Consider the following 21,953-nt stretch of genomic DNA (forward strand, 5'->3'; position numbering starts at 1 on the left):
GGTCTGGACGCTGATCTAGGGCCAGACAATCAGGCTGACTATGCAACCATGCTCATGGCTCCCTCCAGACCGCAGGAAAGGGCCCGTGGTGGCTACATAGCTCCAAGATTCTTGCATGAGGAGCTGATATCTGAATGATTTGGCTGAAAGAACATTGCTGTGAGTGACAGCGCTGATATACTGCTGTGTGTGTGCAGCTCAGACATCAATGGTGCCCATCATCTTAGTGCCAGTTAAAGTTTACGTTGATTGAAGTTTTATTTAACCCTTTCACATTAAGGAATCACCAGTGTGTAACGGTCCAGCTATCTGAGACAATGCGCAACAAGGTTATGTTCAATTAAAAAAAAAAAATTATACCAACATTGGTCTGCAATCATAAGTATCACAGGCAGTAACACCCAAGTCTGCCCATACCCCACTTTTTCCACCATTGACATCAATCAAATGTTCAACATGTCCAGCAACACAGAATACAAAGACAAATCAGGAGGGTGGTCCCCTCCCCCCATACATTACAACAAATTGCATTCATGCAGATGGAGATATAACACAGCCATCACCTGTGGACATGCACCTCACTTTCCTTCCCCCCTCCCCTTCTTCTCCCCACCTCTACCCCTTCCCCTCCTTGCTCCACGGCGCCTGGCTGAGGAGCTCCTCAGGCGGCGCCTCATTGGGGGGGATGAAGGCAGATGCGGTGGTTGTACGGGTACGGGAGCTGGGGGTGCCGAGGGAGCAACATTCTCTGATGCAGAAGCAGGATCTTGGTCCTTGCTCTCATCTGTCGTTCACAGTGGTGGTGTGGAACCTCGGGGTGGAGTGCCGCGCTCTGGAACAACTGGGAAGCCTGTGCCAGCCGTGTTCCTGGCTATCGCATCCAGGGCCACCACCATCCGTGGAATGTACTCAGTCATGATGGGCAGCTGTCGGGATATGACCCCAATGCTTCACTGAGCTGGTCACCAATGTCTACAGTCCTCCTGGACAACTGTGTCATCTCTCCACTCTGTGGAGCTCGTGGACCAGACCTGCCGCGAGGTCGGCGCCATGCTGGGGACAAATGGGATGCCCTGTGGAGGGGTGCTTGGGGCTGGTACCTCCAGAGTGGACGAGGGAATGACCGGAGGACCACTAGATGGCCTTGGGGTGGAATGGCTTCTGGAGTGTGGCGATGCAGGTTCTTCGAAGTCAGCGCTTTCATCCGTGGAGAACAGACCCAGCGGATTGACGGAGCTCCTCAGCACCAGATGTAGGATCGTCCGGAGAGTCGGGCCCCGTGCACCCACCTTCTAGCCTCTGTGGTCTTGCCTGGGGCCGTGCTGCTGGCTGAGCTGCAAAACACAAATGAGGTTATTAGAGGAGGAGGGGGTGCTACGGTCACAAGGTGAGTCCAGCGCTACACACAGCATATGCACGACAAAAGCACCACCGCTCTCAAAATCATCACAGATATCACATTTCATGACCATCAACACATTTGCATTGCAATGATTATCATTAGGCCAGCATTATTTCTATGACAATTTTAGAAATCATCTATTATATATGAATGTTCGGATATGAGTGGGTGTGGTATCTATTAACTTTACATCACGCAATGGTGTAAGCTTTACTCACGTGGCATCACTTCAGGGTCTGCAGATGCTTCCGTGGCTGTCCGGGTGTGCTTCCCCACGAGTGTGAGCATCCGCTCCTCCATGTCAGTGATGTCCTGGTGGCCCCCCACCCGTTCACCTCTGCATGGACCTCATCGTCAATAGCTTCTTCTGTAAAAGGTGATGGGACGATATGGCATGAGATCATTGCATGATATCATTGCTAGTTACTGTCACAAACACTAATACAACACATAACCAACAGATGTAATCATGCTTATTATGAAAATGATCATTCTTTACCTAAAGATGCGCACCGTGACCACAGGCTTTGAGTAAAACATTCCCGGTAAAAGTGAAAGACCTCACATCTGCTGATAGTCACTCATGACTGTTACAAATCAAATTATATAAATATATAAGTACATGTAAATAAATGTAATACTTACTCTTGCGGATCCCACAAGGTCGTTCCATCGTTTGCGGCATTGGTTGCCCTCACGCATCTCGTTGGTCGCCGACGAGACCACCTCTGCTATCTCAGCCCATATCTTCTGGTAGGCCTTTGGAGTGGGTTTCCCACGTTCTCCCTGTGTCAAATCACCCCAGTGTAACTCGACCTCCTGCAGGAAGAAGGCATTTGCCTCGTCCGAGAACCTCCTCGCTCTTTTGCGCCCTCCAATGTGCTCCTCTCCCAGCTCACTGCTCTCTCCAGCGTCAGTCCCCACAGCATGCTGTGATGCCTCCTCCTCTCCCTCTATTATAGGCCAAATTTGGGCAAATATGTGGCTGATAACAGTTAATTTTTGTTTCCCTATTTGCTGTGAAGATCTAAAGTCTCCCTCCTTCCTCCTAAAGCAGCCACACCACATCCACACACGCCTTTAGTCCCTTTCTCTCTGTCTCCTCTTCTGCACATGTCATGATGACCCATGACCTTCTGAATCGAGGGAATCAAGAGTTGCCATGCCATTGCTAAGGATCGCGACACTTTACGGCAGAAGGTCAGCGAGATTTAACGCTACTGCCCATTTCATATCACTCGCGGTAATGCCCAATTTCAAAAATGGAGACTAGGTGGTTTGAGAATGGATGAGAAGCCGGCGATCTGAAAACCCAATTTTACATTCCACGCCGGAAATAATGCCCATTTTTGGGCAATAAGCACAAAAGTGTCAAATCTAGCCCTAGATTCCTTCATCACCATCCCTGGGTGGGACAGGACAGCACAGTGGTATACAGTCAGGAGGGAATGGCCATGGGTGTCCTCAACTTTGACTCTGGACCTCATGAAGTCTTATGGCTTCAGGTTAAGCACGGGCAAAGAAACCTCCTGCTAATTACCGCTTACCGCCCTCCCTCAGCTGATGAATCAGTACTCCTCCATGCTGAATACCACTTGGAAAAAGCACTTGAGGGTAACAAGGGCACAGAATGTACTCTGGGTGGGGGACTTCAATGTCCATCACCAAGAGTGGCTCAGTAACATCACTACTGACTGAGCTGGCTGAGTCCTGAAGGATATATTTACCAAACTGGGCCTGCGGCAGGTGGTGAGAGAGCCAACACGAGGGAAAAACATACTTGACCTCGTCCTAACCAATCTACCTGTCGCAGATGCATCTGTCTACGACAATATTGGTAGCAGTGACCATCGTACAGTCTTTGTGGAGACAGGGTCCTGTTTTCACACTGAGAACACCCTCCATCATATAGACTGGCACGACCGATGTGCTAAATGGGATAGATTCAGAACATATATACTAGCTCAAATCTGGGCATCCACAAGGCGCTGTTGGTCATCAGCAGCGGCAGAATTGTATTCCACCACAATCTGTAATCTCATGGCCCGGCATATCCCTCACTCTACCATTACCATCAAACCAGGGGACCAATCCCGATTCAATGAGGAGTGCAGAAGAGCATGCCAGGAGCAGCACCAGGTATACCTAAAAATAAGGTGCCAACCTGGGGAAGCTGCAACACAGGACACTATGCATGCTAAACAGCGGAATCAGTATGCTATAAACAAAGCTAAGTGATTCCACAACCAATAGATCAGATCAAAGCTCTGTAGTTCTGCCACATCCAGTCGTGAATCGTGGTGAACAATTAAACAACTAAGGGGAGGAGGAGACTCCATGAATATGCCCATCCTCAATGATGATGGAGCCTTGCATGTGAATGCAAAAGACAAGGTTGAAGCGTCTACAACCTTCTTCAGCCAGAAGTGCCGAGTGGGTGATCCACCTTGCCTCCTCCTGAGGTCCCCACCATCACAGAAACCAGCCTTCAGCCAATTTGATTCACTCCACATGATATCAAGAAAAGGCTGAACACATTGGATACAGCAAAGGTTATGAGCCCTGAAAACATCCCCGCTGTCGTGCTGAAGACTTGTGCTCCAGAACTGTTGGCGCCTCCAGCTAATCTGTTCCAGTACAACTACAACACTGACATCTACCCGACAATGTGGAAAACTGCTCAGGTATGTCCTGCCCACAAAAGCAGGACAAATCCAATCCGGTCAATTATCGGCTCATCCGTCTACTCACAATCATTAGCAAAGTGATGGAAGGTGTCGTCAACAGTGCAACCAAGTGGCACTTACTCACCAATAACCTACTCACCGATGCTCAGTCAGGTTCCACCAGGAGCACTTAGTTCCAGAGCTTATTACAGCCTTGGTCCAAACATGGACAAAAGAGCTAAATTCCAGAGGTGAGGTGAGCGTGACTGCCCTTGACATCAAGGCATCATTTGATTGAGTGTGGCATCAAAGAGCCCTAGTAAAATTGAAGTCAGTGGGAATCAGGAGGAAAACTCCACCACACCTTCACCACAGGGTTGGAGTCATACCTAGCACAAAGGAAGATGGTTGTGGTGGTTGGAGGCCAATCATCCCAGCCCCAGGACGTCACTGCAGAAGTACCTAAGGGCAGTGCCCTCGGCCCAACCACCTTCAGCTGCTTTATCAATGACCTTTCCTCTATCATAAGTCCAGAAGTGGGGGTGTTCACTGATGACTGCACATTGTTCAGTTCCATTCGCAACTCCTCAGATAATGAAGCAGTCCATGCCCACATGCAGCAAGACCTGGACGACATTCAGGCTTGGACTGATAATTGGCAAGTAACATTCGCGCTACACAAGTGCCAGGCAATGATTATCTCCAACAAGCGAGAGTCTACCCTCCGTCCCTTGACATTCAATAGCATTACTATCGCTGAACCCCCACTGTCAACATCCTGGGGATCACCATTGACCAGCATCATAACTGGACCAGTCACATAAATACTTTGGTTACAAGAGCGGGACAGAGGCTGGGTATTCTGCAGTGAGTGTCTCACCTCCAACTCCCCAAAGTCTTTCAACCATCTACAAGGCACAAGTCAGGATTGCGATGGAATGTTCTCCACTTGCCTGGATGAGTGCAGCTCCAACAACACTCAAGAAGCTCGACACCATCCAGTCCATTTGATTGGCATCCCATCCACTACCTTAAACATTCACTCCATCCATCACTGGTGCACAGTGCCTGCAGTGTGTACCATCTACAATGCACTGCAGCAACTCACCAAGGCTCTTTCGACAGCACGACCTCTACCACCAGGCACATGGGAACACCATCACCTGCAAGTTCCCCTCCAAGTCACACACCATTCTGACTTGTATATATATTGCCGTTCCTTCGTCGATGGGACATGATCCTGGAACTCCCTCCCCTACAGCACTATGGGAGTACCTTCACCGCACGTCCTGCAGCGGTTCAAAAAGGCCAAAGATCATTGAACTTTTTCCTGCATTGCAGCCATGACCTGGGGTCGATACATCTCGCACATATCTGCTCTGCCACCTCTGCCCATTTGTGCCAGGCAGTTTGCCTTGATATCTTCCTGCTGCCTGATGGATAGAAAATGTCCCTCCTCCTGTCGACCTCCTCCACCAATACCTCCAATGCAACGTCAGAAAAATGGGGGACCCTTGCAATTTCTCTTCCTGCTATTTTCCGCAATCTTCAGTTATAGTTGCCTGCAGTCATATTGCAGCTACCCTTTAAGAGGTGCAGGCTGCCTTTAACTTCCATCAATATTAATGCACCCCCCCCCCCCTCCATTAGACAAGCTTCCAATTAACAGTACAACTAGTGCTGGCAGCCCGCCTATTTTAATTAACTGGGGATCAGTTGGGGGCCTTAGTTGTGTCCATGTGATTGGGCATGCACTCTGAGCGTGGCGCCCATTTTGCGCCCAAAACTTTGTACTCATAGAATAATACAATCATAGAAGTTTACAGCATGGAAGGAGGCCATTTCGTCCCATCGTGTCCATGCCGCCCAACAAGGGGCTATCCAGCCTAATCACAATCGTTCTATCCTCCAATTACAAGCACTCCCCTACAATCACTGCAGCACACTTTACTCTAGCTGCTTTTCCTCCTGCTGCAATGCTCTGTAGCTGCTATTTCCCTCACTATTACTTCTTTCACCTCCTCACACCTCTGCCATCATTCACACACCTGTCACACTATTCTGCCATGATATGCATGTCCTCAAAACTTCTCACTTTCCAGTTCTAGGTGCATATCCAAGTACTTTTTAAATGTTGTGAGGGTTTCTGCCTCTACCATCCTTTCAGGCAGAGTTCCAGACCCGCACAACCCTCTGCGTGAAAATATTTGCCCTCAAATCCCCTCTAAACCTTCTACCAATTATTTTAAATTTATGCCACTGGTTATTGACCCCTCTGCTAAGGTAAATAGGTCCTTTCTATCCATTATATCTAGGCCCCTCATCATTTTATATACCTCAATGAGGTCTCCCCTCAGCCTCCTCTGTTCCAAGAAAAACAAATCCAGCCTATCTAATCTGTCCTCATAGCTTAGATTCTTCACTCCTGACAACATCCTCATAAATCTCCTCTGTACCCTCTCCAGTGCAATCACGTCCTTCCTGTAATGCGGTGACCAGAACTCCACGCAGTACTCCAGCTGTGGCCTAACCAGTGTTTTATACAGTTCAAGCATAACCCCCCCTGTTCTTGTATTCTATGTCTCAGCTGATAAAGGCAAGTATTCCGTATGCCTTCTTAACCACCTTATCTACCTAGCCTGGTACTTTCAAGGATTTGTGGACGTGCACTCCAAGGTCCCTTTGTTCCTCTACATTCTCAGTATCCTACCATTTCTTGTGTATTCCCTTTCCTTGTTAGCCTTCCCCAAATGCATGACCTCACACTTCTCTGGATTAAATTCCATTTGCAACTGTTCTGCCCACCTGACCAATTGATTGATATCTTCCTGCAGTCCTCAACTTTCTTCTTCATTATCAACCACACAGCCGATTTTAGTATCATCTGCAAACTTCTTAATCTAGGCCCCTCATAATTTTATATACCTCAATGAGATCTCCCCTCAGCCTCCTATATTCAAGTCTAGATCATTGATGTATATCACAATTCCTTTTACTTAAGACATTTTAAACAGAAAGTGCGGGGTTAACTAGCTGTCACCATTTGTGTATGATTAATCAATTTACATTTACATTTGCTTTTTCCTTACAAGTGCGCCCCTATTTATAGCAATGTTGCAGAAACTTTAGAATGTTGCTGTGTTTCTCTTGCAAATCATTTTATTTTGTTATTGACTCACACAAGAATGTCTACATTCTCTAGGGTAATGGAAGAGCGCAGAATACATGCTGTTTTTTAGGTTACTTGGCAGCAGGCAATGCACACATTGAGCATCCAGTACAATTATATAACTCTTCACACTTGGGCAAGGTTACTATTTGGCATGATCATTGATTTTGCTTAAATTATTCTAGGTCCTAATTCACTGTAACCATTCCACTGTTTGAAAAGTGCTAATAATGGATAATGGGCTCGATTGGTAAAAGAAGCAAAATACAAAATTCTAGGGAAGAACATAAGAACATAAAAAATAGGAGCAGGAGTAGGCCATTTGGTCCCTCGAGTCTGCTCCGCCATTTAATAAGATCATGGCTAATATCAGAAGACAGCATATTTGGAAGTGGTCACTGGACATTAACCTCATCAGGAATTATTGCCTTGAAATTGCTCCCACATGACTTACTTTGATATTATGCATTATACAGTTATTGGTTGCTCCATTTTCAGACAGCTGACCCCAGGTAACATCTACGATGAGATGAATGAACAATTTTGATGTGATTCAATTGCTGCACGTTTGTTTGCTGAAAAATTCCAGTTGATTATTGGGCAATAATAGTCAGCAAAAATTGCGTAAACATTTTTAAAATTGACTTTGTACACACCCATAATGGTGTGGATTCAGTTTGAATTGCACCATTATGGGTTTGGCTGAATTTGGGTAGAATGTGTGGAAACACAAATGTGCACAAGTTAAAACCTCAACATTTAGATTGCAAATTTAGAACTGATGCTGCTAGTCCATGTTTACCTCCAATTTGTAAAAAAAAGTCTTAATTTACTCCCTTTGTTTGCAGAAGGTGTTGACTCTGGCTGAGGTACAGTTCCATGGGTGCCCACAGTCCTCTAAAACCTTACCCAAATGGCCGCCCACCATGTATGAGTGTTGCGGTATTAAACCATACCGACTGGGAAAGTTTCAGGAGTGATCTTAGCACCTTCCCAACAAAGGGGCCCGACATGGATGTCCCCAATCTGCTCTCCTCTTTATCCTGATTATTATTTTTAATCAGTGTTCGCATTAATGCTGTTATAAACTGTTTTTTTAAACCAACAATGCCTCTGATTTAGCACGGGTAAAAGTGGGCAAATTCGCACCGCTGAAGAGTAACTCTTGTGTACATGTGCATGAACATTGGATGAAGATAAGGCCAGACTTGGCTGTGATGTGCCCCTCTGTTTAATAGCCTGGGGACATTCACTGGCAATGCTTACACATGAAGAATAGCTGCTGTGTTGCGAAACCAATAGGCAACCAGACCAGGGTACCCCAGCAAAGTGTCAACGTCTTCAGTGTCAGCTGTGGCTCAGTAGGTAGCATGCTCTGGGTTTAAATCCCACTCCAGAGACTTGAACACACAAATCTAGGCTGACACTCCAGTGCAGTGCTGAGGGACGCTGCACTGTCAGATGTGCCGTCTTTCAGATGAGACATTAAACTGAGGCCCCGTCTACCCTCTCAGGTAGATGCAAAAGATCCCATGGCACTATTTCAAATAAAAGCAGGAGAGTTATCCTCGGTATCCTGGCCAATATTTATCCCTCAATCAACATAACAAAAACAATTTATCTGGTCATTATCACATTGCTGTTTGTGGGAGCTTGCTGTGCACAAATTGGCTGCCACATTTCCCACATTACAATAGTGACTACACTCCAACACTTCATTGGCTGTAGCTTTGAGATGTCCAGTGGCCATGAAAGGCTCGATATAAATACAAGTCTTTCTTTCTTTCAGGCGAAGGAAGAAAACTGGCAGAATTTTTTTTTTTAAAGATTTGGCTATTTTAGTAGATATTTTGGGTTTTTCAAGTAGTATTAGGAATTCTGGGATGTGAATCATGAATATGATGTGTCCTTTTTTATGGGTATTTAAAACACTTGTCACAACATTCATTGTGCAAGAGGTATGTTGCTTGGGTTCATTCAACAATGTAAGAGTTCTTTTAAGGTGGTAAACTGGTAATACGATTTATATTTTATCACAGGACAAAAACAGAAAATGGTTGCATTATGGGAGCTTTATCCAGTGGATCATTCCCATAAACACATAGAGCTGTAAGGGGCAATTTAAATTAGGAATATGAAACTGTATTTTTGTTATCCTTTCACAGGGAAAATTTACATTTGAGCAGAATGCTCCTAGGTATATTAAATTCTTAATTTGTGCAACTAATAACCTTTTATGTATGTGTCATGTTTTATTCATAAAACAATGAGGAGCTCACTGAATTTTTCAAACAACTTTTCAATCAAGATTGTAACTGGAACAAAGTATCAAAATAGAAAGGAGAATACTCATTGGAAATAAACAACTGGTGAAACAGTTAAAGTGTACTGACTAAAAAAAATGTGGAAGCTTGTTCAGAATAAGACAAAAAACTGTAATATTGCATGTTACTGGTCTGTGAATGTAGAGAAAGGCTTAGTTCTGCTCACCACCCACTTCTCGGTATTTATTTAGGAGTATAACTAAAATACTGCCAAATGTATGAGATAACTGAGAGAAAGAAAAAATATTAAAGGGTACAGGAAAAGAGCAGGGATTATGGTAGATAGCTCCAAGTTTGGAACTGGCACCAGCCGAGGGCCAAATGGCTTCCATTCTCGCTAGAATGTCTGTGACCTGTATGAAATTGGATAAACTCCAATAGCTTCTACATGGCAATCAACAGAACAGAGTATAAATACAAAGGTCTGGAGTTTTTGCTCGATTTTTGAAGTTTTTTTCGGCACAAATCTCCCCAATATCGGCGTAACCGGTGCAAATGATCATGGAATTTTAAGCACAAATTGCATTCAGTGTAACTCGAGTTTCAGCGATATTTTGCGCTAGTTTTAAAAAGTTTGCGCTAAAAGCATGCCACGTCCCCAGGGTGATTTAATCACTATTGGGAGATTATGTTAAAGGTGCTCGTTTGCAGGCATTCAAGGAGGCTTCAAAAATTAAGCTGGACCTTTTGTGCTGAAGAACAGTGTTAGGCATGTTTTGAATGGTTTTGAATGATTTACAAAAATTTACTGAGCAATTCATTCCTGTACCACAATCTAAATAGAAAATAGTTTTGTATATATTTTGAAAGTAATTTTCTGTGATTTAAAATGTAACACTATGATTTAAAATGCTTAATTTTTGTGATAAACCCATTTTCAGCTGTATTAATCAAACTTTACCAAGTTACCACTCTTAAACATATCAAGGAATATTTTGTAAAGTCAAATTTTTGTTTAGAATTCCGTCTTAAAATGCTGCCCACTGTTTATGGCAGATTTTAACGTTCAGTGATATGCAAATGAGTTTGAGCAGAAACACGGGGTGAGGGGGGAGGGGGGAACGCATTTCAAAATGGCCATAAATTTGGGCACAATTTGCGCCGGAATTGCCGATTGTACCAAAAGCAGAAACCCTACCCCATGTTCTTTCTTTAATGGTACAATACCTGACAAATATGATTTTTTTTTTAATTCATTAATGGGATGATCATTAACTTTTTAATGAACAATCTGTTGCTCAAACAAAAGCAAAATATTGCGGATGCAGAAAATCAGAAATAAAAACAGAAAATGCTGGAAAACATTTAGCAGCAATGTTCCCGTTAAGCTGTGCGGCTGTGCAGCGCTCTGGAGGTCCCACTTGGGCCACTTGTCCACTTCACAATGGGAAAAAATACGCTTGCGTGGAAATTTGAATGTGAGTGATTCCCCCCCCGGCTTGCTTAATTGACATTTTGTGTATTGTCAGCACACATTAGAGCAAACTCTGCTGGTGATTAATCTCCATTGGTACAGTCTATAGCCTATGTACAATTAGAGGAAATGTTTCTATTTTTGCTAATTATTAACCCAAATACTAATTACATTCATCAGGCTATAAGGTAAATTATTGCCTTTTAAGTTATAGAACTGATCTTGAAAGTGCAATAATTCTGGTAAATCCCTCGAGTAAATTATTTAATTGTAGAGCAGGTCAATGTACACAAAAGGTCTGGGGCCACAACAGGATGTGAGGAGAATATTTTCTTTAGGAGCTCCATCAATGGAAAGCCCACCAGCTCAAACTATTTTTGGGCATTTCCTGGTGGCTGGATACATTGGCAGAGGATGTAAATAGATTAAATTTTAATTGAGAAATCTAGGTAATGGCTCATAGTATAGGGCATCACCAAGGTTGAAAAGAGTAAATTAAAAGATGAGGTAACTCAGGAAGTAATGATTAGATAATGTCAAGCCCGGCAGTAAAAGTCCACAGATTGTTTGATAAAGGGAAGAGTTTAAGTATGAATTTCCACAGCTTTGAGGTCATGGGAAAGGATGAGTTAACAGTGAGAGATAGCGGGATAAGTCTAGTGAGCAATGTGAGGAAAAGGCATGGGAGGGCCTCAAAGGGAGGCAGGCGGGGAAAGGCAAAAATCTTTTAAATATGGACGAAAATATAAAAACCAATACACTTAATGGTCTATGATTTCCAACTGCAAAAACTGATATTAACAGTTATGTTCTGCAAACTGAATTGTGTAAAATCTGAAAATTCTAATCAGCTTTTATATACTTTCTTTAAAATGTGGGCGTCAAACAGAAAAGGGAAATGATAGAAGCCAATGTGAGGTTCCCAAAGATCCGAATTTCCCCGACTGCCTTGGGAAGATTGAGGTGAGTAATCAATTTTCTGTTCTCTTTAAAATATTATTGCTAAATGTTGTTGACAAAGGGCGCCTATATAATCAATGCGGAATTCCCAAGGGTCTGAAATTCATTGGTAAAGTTGCAGTGAGCAATCAAAACATGACCCACAATGTTATTGTTTGAGCCAGTAACCATCGTCACTGTAAACACCCAGAATCAGAGCAGGACTGGCAGGATCAGAATTGGTTGTGCAAAATCATGTACAGAAAGCAAAATAAAGGGTGGGAAAGAAAGACGGGATTAAGAAATAGAGGGAGCAAAATTGCCCTGCGCCCCGATTGGGGACGGTAACCTTCTGGGGCCAAGACTTTTAATGCTCGGTGCAGAAGTCCCGCCCCCGCTGAGAAATTGTCCTTACCGTCCCTCAAAGGAAGCGGAGTGCAATCTCTCTCGCTCCACTTCCTTTGGGGACGGTAACCGGGGCGCTATTGGGGCATTGAATGAAGCGCTACACAGGCTCCGCTTAGCTTCAAAGCCCCTCCCCTTCCATTAAAGGGGAGGGCCGCTGCGCAATCTGCAAGGCCTCTCCTAGCCTCCAGTAGGCCACCATGGCAATGTGCAACTGGGCCAGCAGCCCGGCACCCAAGACAGAGTGCTGGGCTGCACGATGGCGGCTTGGACCACGCCATCGTTGAGCCAACCCGAGAGTCGACCGACAAAAAAAGCTGTCGCCATCCTCTTTAAGCATCGCCCCGAGAGCGGATGTTGGCCAGCTTCACAACCCGTAAAGCTGGCATTGACACCCGCTTGCACCAGCCTCAGGCCCGGCAGGGCAATTTCCCCCACAGGGTGTTAAGGTGTCGGGGCGTTGAGGGGTCCCCGTGCACGGTGATTAAGTCATCGCCGGTTATGCAGCGGACTGGGTCGCTAACCTTGGGTAATTTTGCAGGAAGCAGTAGTGCCCCCCTCCACTGGGCGAAAAGTGGCTTGCACCCTGTTAGCGTGCCCCCCCCCCCCAGAGGTGCTAACTGAGCAAAAAAAAGGGGCAATTTCGCCCGAGATACTTTTTTGATGGAGGAAGATTAAAAAAATACAGGGCTCAATTCTATCATTTCTTCCCTAATTGACTGTTCAATCTTTTTAATTGTGTGATTTAGTTTTGAACCTGTGGGTTTATTCTCTTTATGTCTTTTGAAAATAACTTTCTTCAGCTTCAATAACTTCTATAATCCTGACATTTTATATTCTTCATTGAAATGGACATACTTTCAGGACAGAGCCAGACATCAAGTTTTAAAGGGGAAAATCAGGACCATGGAAAATGTGTCTGAGAATTGTCAGTAAGGTTCCAGTTTCTAAATATCACAGAATCCTTGAATTATGGTGATTGAAAACTGAGTGGGAGTACCATTCTTCCGGCATAGACTTGTTTGGCTGAATGGCCTGTTTCTGTGCTGTAAATAATATGCAATGTGAATACCATGAAGACTGTCGCAGGAGTATCTCTCCAGAAAATACGAGCCATATAAATTCACGTTTCAGCTGCCTGTCATGTGAAGTCCAGAACTCTTGTAGGTAGGAAAACAGAAAAAATTGGGTCAAATTGAACTTGATTTTCTAGCAGTTTGCCATTTGATTATTTCAACATTCATTCTTGAATTCAGCTGAAAGAACTCCACACTTAATGCCTCTGGGATACCTGCAACAAAGTCAGTTGTTCAGTAATTCCCAAGTACTCATGTATAATGCTTCCTTTCCAAAGCACTAGTTATTGACCTTACCCAAGTCATGAATGCTTGAGGTCAAACATATAGCTTAGAAAGCATCCCTTTCAGTACACCATGGTTGTGGAAGAGGATTGATGCACTGAGACTAAACATGTCTAACATAGACTGCAGCTAAATTTCACTACCAGCCTGACATTGTTAGCTGTTGTCAACACTTGAATTATTTTGTGGGATGTCATTTAATGTAAATGGTACTCTGCATACCTCTGTAGGAGTAGAAGTTATGCTGCAGCTATATAAAAGTCTGGTTAGATCACACCTGGACCTGGAGCACTGTGAACAGTTCTGGGCACCACATTTTGGAAAGATATATTGACTTTGGAGGGAGGGCAGCGGAGGTTTACCAGAATGATACGCCTTTGGTTCGCTGCTGACCGGACCATTAAAATTGAGAGGGAAGAGCACAGAAAAGGTTTACTCCGCATCTGTGCATGAAATTCAAGATCTGTGAGTGTTTGAGGATGACACAGTATTAAAAAAAAACAGAAGATTTCTCATCTCTATTTTAATGAATAAACAAAAACCTCACAAAGACTAAGCATAATGTGAAAAAAGAAATGTTTTATAGCTTGATATAGAGTCGCAAATGCCAAAAGATTTGGATTTCAAGGATTATTTGTGAGTGTTTTCCTCTCCTATTGACCCGTGATTCACTTTAATAACCACAGCTTCAAATTAGGTCATAATTGTTAGGTAGTCACTTTTGTATCCGTCGAGACTGAAGTAAAAATAAAATCCATTTGAACTGTAAGAACATAAGAACAGAAGAAATAGGAACAGGAGTAGGCCATACAACCCCTCGAGTCTGCTCCGCCATTCAATAAGGTCATGGCTGATCTGATCATGGACTCAGCTCCACTTCCCCGTCCGCTCCTCGTATCCCCTTATCCCCTTTACATTTAAGAAACTGTAGTTCAATAAAGAATAAAAAATATATGTTCTGACTATTTCTCAGAATAAAACTGTAAATATTATTTTAAATTTGCATCAAAATGCTGTAATAATTAAGGACAATTGAGCTCAGCTATCAAAGCAATCATGTAAATCGTTGTTGTGTAATCCCATAAACTCAAGAAAATTATCGTCAATTAGAATTTTATTTTTCAAGACTCAGATTTAAGTGTTGAATTAGAACTTCTCAATAGTTATTTTAAATGTGTTCTTCATAACTATCTGTTTAAAATATCTAGATTGATTCAAAAGCATTTCAGAAGCAAGTAGTCTTAATAAATAATACATTCATTCTCCTGCTTTGTCCTTCTACCCATGCAGGGCTCCAATGAAGTCACTGCTTCCCAATTAGTTGAATTTTTATATTTCTTTACTACGTAGCCTGTAAACTTTGAACTAAAAGATAATTGTTTCATAATAAATCCAAAGTCAGTGCATGAAAGTTTAAACAGCACTGTCGCCTTTGTAAAACCCCCGTGGGTGTCTTTATAGCTATTTTAGCAAATCCACAATTTACTCATGTAACTTGTATCATGATTATATAATTCACATTTCTAATAACTGTGGCACTTGTGCACAACAATGACATGATGCACCAGTGATGGAAATAAGGTCCAGTTCTGTTGCCCCAAGAGAACAATTATTTCCTTCACTCCTTTTTGTCAAACACACAATCCACAACGGAGTCTTGTTTGATGGCAACTTTCATGAATATTCCAATATGTTGCACGTCGGATTGATGAGGTGTTTGCGATTCCCTATACAGTGAAATCCTGATTTCAGACTTACCCTGTAAGTGAAAGCCAGGCACTTCTCCGCAAGAAGAGGTTGAATTAAATAATGGGACCAATAGATCTATTTTAACCAGGAGGGAGATTTCTGTATTTATTTTGTGTAATAAATTTCATGCAGGAAGAAAAATGTATCCGTGTATTTGGGAGGCCCCTTCCTAACTGGTATTTCTTTTTTGCCTCAGTGCTTTTTTTCAAGAGAAGATGTCAATATTTACAAAAAAAGGCAGATAGGCGGTTGCAGAAAAGGAGGATAAAGGGATATGCAATCAAACTGGGCACGTGCGATTAGGGCTGCGGCTTGTGTGAAGGATAAACACCAAAACAGAGTGGTTGGGCCGAACGGCTATGATGTTTTACATAATTTCATATTAGTTCTTGGCCGGGTACAGATTTTTGTTTAGAGGTGAGGTTTGAATGTTCATTTGCATTGCTAACCTCTCTCCCACTTCAATCTGGCCAATGTTTATTGTAACAAGGCACTTGCTATTACAATTCAGGCTGCTGCCCAATAATTTTAATCAGGATCACCATAGACAATCCTCTGCTTTCTAGTGAACTGAAATTTGAAACTTATTTGCAAGCTATCTAGGATAATGTGGCATCAGGATGGACAATGAACCCTTCTATTGTGGTATGCACTCACTTCAATGAGCCAATAATGTCACCTGTTGCAATTATACTACAGATAAAGACAACAACAACTTTTATTTATATTGCGCCATTAACGTAGTAAACCATCCCAAGGTAATGTTATAAGACAAAACAAATTAATTTGGCACCAAGCCACATAAGAGGAAATTACAGCAGATGACCAAAAGCTTGATTGAAGAGGTAGGTTTTAAGGAACGTCTTAAAAGAGGATAGCGAGGCAGAGAGGTTTAGGGAGGGAGTTCCAGAGCTTAGTGCCCAGGCAGCTGAAGGCACGGCCACCGATGGTTGAGCAGTTATTATTAGGGATGCTAAAGAGGGCAGAATTTGAGGAACGCAGACATCTCGTGGGGTTGTGAGGCTGAAGGAGATTACAGAGATAGGGCGGGGCGGGGCGAGGCCATGGAGGGATTTGAAAATAAGGATGAGAATTTTGAAATCGAGGCGTTGCTTAACCGGGAGGCAATGTAGGTCAGCGAGCACAGGGGTGATGGGTGATCGGGACTTGGTGCGAGTTAGGACACGGGCTGCCAACAAGGGGAACACTCTGGTTATTTACCATCCCAGTAACTAAGGAGAATAACATGTTTTTATTTTAGAAGGTGCACATTTATTACATTTGCTTTTAAGGCAATATTATTTGTTCCTATTTTCTCCTGACCTGCTATGCTAGTATAATGTTATATATGAATTTGCTTCTGTGATTTGTCAAACTTTATTTTGCATTACTACAGAGTTGATGATGGAACTGTATGAAATCTGCCTTTAAATATTAGCTTTAGGTTTATTGTAGTCCTATATATATCACGACCAATTATTTTCTCATCTTCAACTCTAAGATCAGCCACATGCAAACTAAGCTAGTGCTCCATTTATTCCATTCACTTCACTATACACCAGATCTGCGAATCCTAGTGCGACAACTTAACCCTCATGTTCCTGCTTTTTTACTTCAGGGTAAACAATTACTATAACGTAGGCAATATCTCTTCCACTTCAATTACTGCCAAAACCTTTCATTTATCCATAACGCACAATTACTCTGCAACAGACAATCCATTCAGTTTGTACAATTACTGTCCGGCCTTTACTGCATCCAGGGCACAAACAACTACTATGTGCAGCATACAGCTTTCTTCCATCTATACAGTTACAGCCAATACAGTCATCAAATGTGATACATATTTCGCCAATCATATCTCTATCTAGTACAAAAACAAAATGCTACGGATGCTGGAATCTGAAATAAAAACAGAACGTGCTGGAAATCTCAATGGGTTAGGCAGCATCTGTGGAGAGAAAAAAAATAGAGTTAACGTTTCGGGTCAATAACCCTTCGTTAGAACTGGCGAATGTTCAAAAAGAGCACATTCTTAAGAAGCACTGAAAGGTGGAGGGGAAGAAAGAACAAAAGGGAAGGTCTGTGATAGGGTGGAAGGTAGGAGAGATTAGAGAGACAAAAGGTATGATGGGCTGAATTGAAATGGTAATGACAGAAGTTAGAAAAAGGTTAATCTGGATAGGGTGTGAATGGCGGAATAATGACCAGCTGCCATTTGGAGACAAAGAGGAAAAAAAAGAGAAGAGAATAAGAAAAAAAGAAATAAAACATAAGATGAGGGGGGAAAGAGAGCCAAAGATGGCCAGAGGTTATGCTCTGAAATTGTTGAACTCGATGTTGAGCCCAGAAGGCTGTAAAGTGCGTAAACGAAAGACGAGATGCTGTTCATCGAGCTTGCGTTGAACTTCATTGGAACAGTGCAGAAGTTCGAGGACAGACATATCAGAGTTGGAATGGAGTGGAGAATTAAAGTTACAGGAGACCAGAAGCTCAGGGCCACACTTATGGACTGAATGGAGGTGTTCCCAAAGCGGTCACCCAATCTACACTTGGTTTCCCCAATGTAGAGGAGAACACATCGTGAGCAGCGAATACAGTATACTAAATTGAAAGAAGTACAAGTAAATCGCTGTTTCACCTGGGAGGAGTATTTGGGGCCTGGATAGTGGGAAGGGAGGAGATAAAAGGTGTTGCAGCTCCTGCGCTTGCACAGGAAGGTGCCATGGGAAGGGGAGGAGGTGTATGGGGTCACTGCGGAATGGGTCAGAGTGTTGCGGAGGGAACAGTCCCTTCGGAATGCTAAGGGGAGGAGAGGGGAAGATGTGATTGGTGTGGGGTGCATGCTGGAGGTGGCGGAAATGGCGGAGGATGATCCGTTGAACGTGGAGACTGGTGGGTGAAAGGTGAGGACAAGGGGAACCCTGTGTGGTTCTGACATGAAGGGGAAGGGGTGAGAGCAGAGGTGCGGGATATAGAATGGACATGGTCGAGGGCCATGTTAACCCTGGTAGAGGGGAATCCTCGGTTGAAGAAAAAGAAAGACATGTCAGAGGAACTAGTGTGAAAGGTGGCAGCGTCAGAGCAGATGCGACAGAAACGGAGAAACTGGGAGAATGGAATGGAGTCCTTACAGGATGCGGGGTGGGAGGAAGTATAGTCCAGGTAACTGTGGGAGTCAGTGAACTTATAGTGGATACTGGTCAAAAGTCTATCCCCAGAGATGGAGACAGAGAAGTCGAAGAAGGGAAGGGAAGAGTCGGAGATGGACCATATGAAGGTGAGGGAAGGGTGGAAATTGGATGCAAAGTGAATGACATTTTCTAGTTCAGGGGGAGAACAGGAAACGGCTCCGATACAGTCATCAATGTACCGGAAAAAGAGGTGAGGGAGGGGACCCGAGTAGGACTGGAACAAAGAATGTTCCATATTTCCCATGAAAAGGGCCCGAGCTATGCCTGCCTTTTGGTGGGTTATGTGGAACATGCTTTATTCCAGTCCCACTCGGGTCCCCTTCCTCATCTCTTTTTCCGGTACATTGATGACTGTATCGGTGCCGTTTCCTGTTCTCGCCCTGAACTAGAAAATGTCATTCATTTTGCATCCAATTTGCACCCTTCCCTCACCTTCATATGATCCATCTCTGACTCTTCCCTTCCCTTCCTCGACTTCTCTCTCTATCTCTGGGGATAGGCTTTTGACCAGTATCCACTATAAGCTCACTGACTCCCACAGTTACCTGGACTACACTTCCTCCCACCCCACATCCTGTAAGGACTCCATTCCGTTCTCCCAGTTTTTCTGTCTCCGTCGCATCTGCTCTGACAACGCCACCTTTCACACCAGTGCCTCTGACATGTCTTCCTTTTTCCTCAACCGAGGATTCCCCTCCACCATGGTTAACACGGCCCTCCACCGTATCTGTTCTATTTCCCGCACCTCTATTCTCATGGCCAGTATAATACTATATTAAATCCTGCAATGCAGATAGCACTACTGAATGTCTTCATTCATGTGATGGCAGCATGAACCCAAAAACATTGGAACAATTAAATGTAAGCTATGCTGTGCACACTGCTATAAAACAAATTAGTAACACTGACAGGCTTTCCTGGACTTCTGGAAATTTGTCTTCCACAAATGTAAACTGACAACATTTGAGCTCAGTTTCAGAGATCTTCATGGGATCCTGAAGATATTGTGGTATCCAGCTAGATTTAATCATGGGGGACAGAAATGTATGAATAAATAACTAGCATATTTAATAAGAAATATGGGGAAAAAAAGCAAGTAACCAAATCTTTGTGGTATAATTAAATAACAATAATCACTGTGTCTGCATCTTCTCATCAATCTACTGGTAAGGTGAATAAACACGCACTTTTTTTGATGTTCTTTGAACCTTCCAGGGTATCTCCGGTTTGATAAGATCATGTGCATGCATCGAACACTATTAAATTAAGGCCCTGCACTACCAGTATTGAAGAGGTTTTTATTCTATTACATTTTAGTTGTTATTTTATTCCAGGTAATTCAAATAGCACAATAGAAAATAACGAAATGTTTCTAAAATAGTTATGTCAACAGGGAATGAGGAAGAATGGAAAATATGTAAAGCAAAGACTGGAAAAAAAAGAAATTGCTCGGGATATTATGAGATGCAATAAGTAATATTTGGACAAGAAAAGATGAGTAAGCAAGGTATAAAAAGATAAATGCGATCCCTTAAAGTTAAGAAAGTGGAAAGTAAATCAATATGGTGGCAATGGGAAGCTTTTTTTAATAATAATTATAAAAATGGTAGTTTGTCCTTACTTGTACGGATTTGGGTGTCTTTGTACATGGATCACGTAAAGTTAACATGCAGATACAGCAATCAATTAGGAAGTCAAATGATATGTTAGCCTTTATTGTAAGGGAGTTGGCGTATAACAGTAAGGAAATCTTGCTGCAATTATATAGGACTTGGATGAGACCACACTTGGAGTACTGTGTACAGTTTTAGTAGGATATACGTGCCTTACAGGGGGTATAACGAAGGTTCACTAGATTGATTCCTGGAATGAGAAGGCTGTACTATGAGGAGAGATCTAGTAGAATGGATCTATATTCGCTGGAATTTAGAAGATTGAGAGCTGATCTCATTGAAATGTATAAAATTCTTAGGTGGCTTGACAGGGTAGATGCTGAGAGGTTGTTTTCCCTGGCTGGTTAGTCTAGAACTAGGGTTCTTAGTCTCAAGATAAGGGGCCAGCCATTTAGAACTTAGGTGAAGAGAAATTTCTTCACTCAGAGTGAATCTTTGGAACTCTCTACCCTAGAGGATTGTGGACGCTCAGCCATTGAGTATTTGCGAGACTGAGATCGGTAGATTCTTGGGCACTTCGGGAATCAAGGGATATGGGAATAGGGTGGAAAGTTGTAGAAGTTCAACCATGAACTTATTGAATAACGGAGCAGGCTCGAGGGGCCTTTTGGCTTACTCCTGCTCCTATTTCTTATGTTCTTATGTACCTGGACTGATTAGGAGGTGCAGTTAAGTCCATGCAAAAACTATAGATTAATAATGAAGTCGTTCTTTAAAAAATGATGCTCTTGACCATTTATAAGACAAAATAAAAAGATGGATTGTAACTGAGACCAGTGAAAGATATAAGGCAGAGAAATACGTAAGAATGAATAGAATGATAAAAAGCCATTGAGACCATTCAAGCACGACACACCACCCCACTCCCAAAGCAAACCCGCCCCGACACCACTTCAAACAGCGCCCCAAAGTACTGGGAGGCGGTGACAAAGTTAAAGATCCAAATTACCCGCCTCGTCCCTCCAACGCCCGCTGGGTGATCATAATTCGAGTAATTTGAATTATCCCCCCCAAACGGGGCGGCAGGCAATTTCCAATCCATTGGCCTTGAAATTCCGGTCGGAAGCTTCTTTCGGATGAATGCTTCTGACCGGAGAATTTTTACGCAAGTACCCGGTGGTCCCGGAGGAGCATGGGATTCCGTTGGGGAGGCCTTCTCTTCCCGCGCTGCGAAGCGAGCTCCTGTCCTCCAGGTTCAGACGCAGAAGGTGCAGTCATGTGTGACTGCACAGCCAATCAGGAACAGTATTGCATAGCATTCTCATTAATAGTAATGAGAACTCTGTATCTACCAGTTCTAATTGCTATTAATGAGAGAGAAAAAAACACACTAAACATCATAATAAAACATAAAAAACACACCTCACATTATTAAAATTAATTGAAATTAAAGTTAATAAATGCCTTAGAAAAAAATATATTCTGTTTTTTTTTTAGTTTTATAATTAGAATTAAAAATAAACTTACCTTAGTGGGCAGGGTTTTTAACAATGTTATGTGTTTTTTTAATTTAATTTAATATTTTTGTGGGTTTTAAAACTCTTACGCCTGTAAAAGTTGACTCTGCATTTGCTTTTATCAGGCGCAAGAGTTTTGAGGACATTTGCTGGGTAAGATAAGGGTAAATCCCGCAATCTTGCTCATGCAAATGTCCTCG

General features: G+C 43.0%; 1 protein-coding gene across 1 annotated transcript in view; it reads left to right on the forward strand.

Moving 5' to 3' along the window:
* LOC139227130 (alpha-1,6-mannosylglycoprotein 6-beta-N-acetylglucosaminyltransferase B-like) overlaps nt 1-21,953 on the forward strand; it is a 987,210-nt gene that overhangs the window by 533,340 nt on the left and 431,917 nt on the right. The window contains exon 5 of the mRNA XM_070858195.1: nt 11,865-11,938. Coding sequence (XP_070714296.1) covers nt 11,865-11,938 — 74 coding nt within the window. The remainder of the gene's footprint in view (nt 1-11,864; nt 11,939-21,953) is intronic.

This window comes from Pristiophorus japonicus, chromosome 16 (assembly GCF_044704955.1).
Source record: "Pristiophorus japonicus isolate sPriJap1 chromosome 16, sPriJap1.hap1, whole genome shotgun sequence".
NCBI classification, from domain to species: Eukaryota; Metazoa; Chordata; class Chondrichthyes; family Pristiophoridae; genus Pristiophorus; species Pristiophorus japonicus.